The sequence below is a fragment of the Dipodomys ordii genome, unplaced genomic scaffold (genome assembly GCF_000151885.1).
Source record: "Dipodomys ordii isolate 6190 unplaced genomic scaffold, Dord_2.0 Scaffold50, whole genome shotgun sequence".
NCBI lineage: Eukaryota > Metazoa > Chordata > Mammalia > Rodentia > Heteromyidae > Dipodomys > Dipodomys ordii.
This window is the reverse complement of record NW_012267266.1, coordinates 4,108,110-4,111,231: the sequence shown is the minus strand read 5'-3', so window position 1 is coordinate 4,111,231 and position 3,122 is coordinate 4,108,110. Positions and strand designations below refer to the sequence as shown.

At 52.2% G+C, this 3,122-nt stretch overlaps 1 protein-coding gene across 1 annotated transcript in view; it reads right to left on the bottom strand.

The window, feature by feature from the left end:
* Nucleotides 1–1,416, bottom strand: part of Dnajc18 (DnaJ (Hsp40) homolog, subfamily C, member 18) — a 26,852-nt gene extending 25,436 nt beyond the window's left edge. The window contains exon 1 of the mRNA XM_013020308.1: nucleotides 1,330–1,416. Within this exon, the coding sequence (XP_012875762.1) occupies nucleotides 1,330–1,369 (40 nt within the window). The 5' untranslated portion in view covers nucleotides 1,370–1,416. The remainder of the gene's footprint in view (nucleotides 1–1,329) is intronic.
* Nucleotides 1,417–3,122: the final 1,706 nt, after the last annotated feature.

The following is a 3,122-nucleotide window of genomic DNA, read 5'->3' as shown; positions in this document are numbered from 1 at the left end:
CGGAAGTGGTGCTGTGGCTCAAGTGGTAGAGCGCTAGCCGTGAGCCGAAGAGCTGAGGGACAGCGCCCAGGCCCAGAGTTCAGGCCCCATGACCGGACCAAAAAAAAAAAAATTATTTTGGCCAGGCGTGGTAGCTCATGCCTGTAATCCTAACTACTCAGGAGGCTGAGATCTGAGGATCAGAGTTTAAAGCTAGCTCTGGCAGAAAAAGTCCCTGAGACTCTTATCTCCAATAAATCACTAGAAAACAGGAAGTGGCGCTGAGTAGAGTGCTTGCCTTGAGCTGAAGAGCTGAGGGGCAGCGCCCAGGCCTAGAGTTCAAGCCCCACAACCGACAAAAAAAGGAAAGATGTTTGGCTCGATCCGTCAGGAGGATGTAAATAACTACAAAGAAGTTACAGTTTAATGAGAGAGGATTCATTAAGTCATAATGGCCTAAATAATGCAATCCAGACAGTCCAGAGCACTTGTTAGAGGTTCTAGAAAAGGCTTTAAAAACATCTTTGTCCTTACCATCTCTCAATATTTACCCACTGTTCTTTAACACCATGAATCTGCCTGGCTAACTTCAATACATCCTTTATGCCTTCATATGTAGTATTTGCTGCCTTGACACCCCGGTTGTGCTGGATGCCGTGACAACATGATTCGCAAATTCCTGACCTTGCCGTGTTAGTCCAGGACTTACTGGCCCTATTTTGTAATTGGCTATTAACCCGTCCAACACCCGAATAGGCTGACAGCTCTGTGAGCTCATGTCTGTCAAATCCCCGGGCAGCCTAAGCATAATGCGAGACACACGGATGTCTTGGATCAGTACTTTCTGCCTTTTGGCAAGATGGAGAAAGACGGTCAGCTGGCTCTGATGAGGACTAACGGGACAAGATCAAACCCGGACGGAGGGTCAGACGGACCCGTTTTGCGGAATTGTGGACATAGGATCTGTAAGCAAGCAGCGAACCATACAGCCCGTCCCTTGCCTACGGGTCACTTCGACAGCGGGCGGGTGCAGGTGGATGAGGGTGGGGACGGCCGCAGGTCCTGGCGGGCACGGCCGAGGCGGGGGGCGGGGATCAGGGGGCCGGAGGCAACAAGTCGTCACCGGAGATTCTGGGCTCCCGGCCAACACCCCAGCTTGCTCGGGCGGGCGTTGCTTGTTTCCGGCTCCGGCCTCTGCCCTGAGCCGTCCCCACTGCATCCCCAGCCATACTCAGGATTAGCATCCTCTCGCAGGCCTCCATCCCTTCGCCTCAGATCCAGGGTCTTGCCTCCCATCCTTGACCATTCCAGAACACCGCCTTGTCCCACCCTCCCGCCAGGACCTGGTACCTTCTGTCCAGCGTTCCCCGCTGCCCAGCGTGGCCGCCATATCCGTTCCCAGTCCGCAGGTTCACAGAGCCTCCTAGGTCCCCGAGGCTGAAAAAGAAGGGGGCGAGAAGCGCGGGGCACTCTGGTCATTGTAGTTCAATGCTTGTGGACTACGGGGGTATGGGACTACAACTCCCGGCAGGCCCGAGTGGAAAAGCCCTCGGGGATGCGCAGCTGTAAAGGGGCTCACCCTGGGAGCGAGGCCTGCGGGAGCGCAGCCAGCCCCCTGCCCGGCGGTTCTGAGAGCATGCAAGAAGGCCTCACTGGGTCTCGCCTGGGAAAGTTCTTCGGTGCTATAAACTAGAAGGCTCCTCAGGGATGGAGGTCCTTTGTAAATACCCACTGCGAGGTGTTTTTTTTGTCTTGTTCTGTTTTTGTCGGTCGTGGGGCCTGAACTCTGGGCCTGGGCGCTGTCCCTGACAAGGCTAGCGCTCTCCCTCTGGAGCCACAGCACCACTTCCAGCTTTTCCCGCTTATGTGGCACTGAGGAATCGAACCCAGGGTCTCATGTATGCAAGGCAAGCACTCTACCGCTGAGCCACCTTCCCAGCCCCTTCTGAGGAAGCCCTTCCACCTCTGGGAAGTTTAAGAGCCATGGAAATAGAAAAGTTCAGTAGATGTAGGAGCCCAAGCCCTGCCCATCTACTCAGGTTATCAGAGGGCTCTCTAGGGGTCAGGAGTAGAGAAAGAGGAAAAGGGTAGGCTTAGGGCCACACCGGAGCCCTATCTTACTCTATCCCATTCTACTCCAATGTCCCTCTCAGACACTTATGTCCACACTTCCAGCTCACTCTTTTCCTTGGTCCTTTATTTTCTGAAGGACCAAACTCAAAGAAGTTAGTAAAACGGAAGAGGAGGCTGGCGCCGGTGGCTCACTCCTGTAATCCTAGCTAATCAGGAGGCTGAGATTTGAGGATCAAGGTTCGAAGCCAGTCCGAGGAGAAAAGTCCTCGCGAGACTCTTACCTCCGATAACTACTCACAAGAAGTCAAATGGTAGAGCGCTAGTCTTGAGCACCAAGAGGCTCAGGGACAGAGCTCAGGCCCTGAGTTCAAACCCCAAGGCCAGCAAAAAAAAAAAAAAGAAAGAAAGAAAGAAAAAAGAAAGAAAAGGAAATGAGGAACTTGTGTGTGTGTGTATGTGTGTGTGAGTTGTGGGGCTTGAACTCTGGACCAGGGAGGGCACCGTCCCTGAGCATTTCAGCTCAAGGTGAGCTCTCTACCACTTGAGCTACAGCACCACTTCAGGTTTTCTGGTGGTTAATTGGAGATAAGAGTTTCATGGACTTTCCTGCCTGGGCTGGCTTTGAACCGTGATCCTCAGATCTCAGCCTCCTTAGTAGCTAGGATTACAAACGTGAGCCACCAGCACCCAGCAGGAACTATTCTTGTTTCCCAAAGTCTGGTTTCCCTTGGGCTCAGAAGGACAAGAGCCCCAAGCTGGCATAAAGTTCTAGTCCTTCCTTGCAATCATAATCCTGCCATCTTGACATCATTCCCTTTGTTCTTGAAGAAAAAACACTAGCCTAGAAGTTAGATATGGATGTAGTTGAGATTTTGCTACAAATTATAGTGTGACCCTGGCCACACTATGGTCACACTGTAATTCTCCTCCTCTGCCCCAATCTTCTTAGCTGAAAGATGAAAAGTTTAAGGTAGACTAGTCATTTTTATTTTATTTTATTTTGGGTCCAGTTGTGGGGCCTGAACTCTGGGCCTGGGCGATGTCCCTCCGCTCTTCAGCTCAAGGCTAGC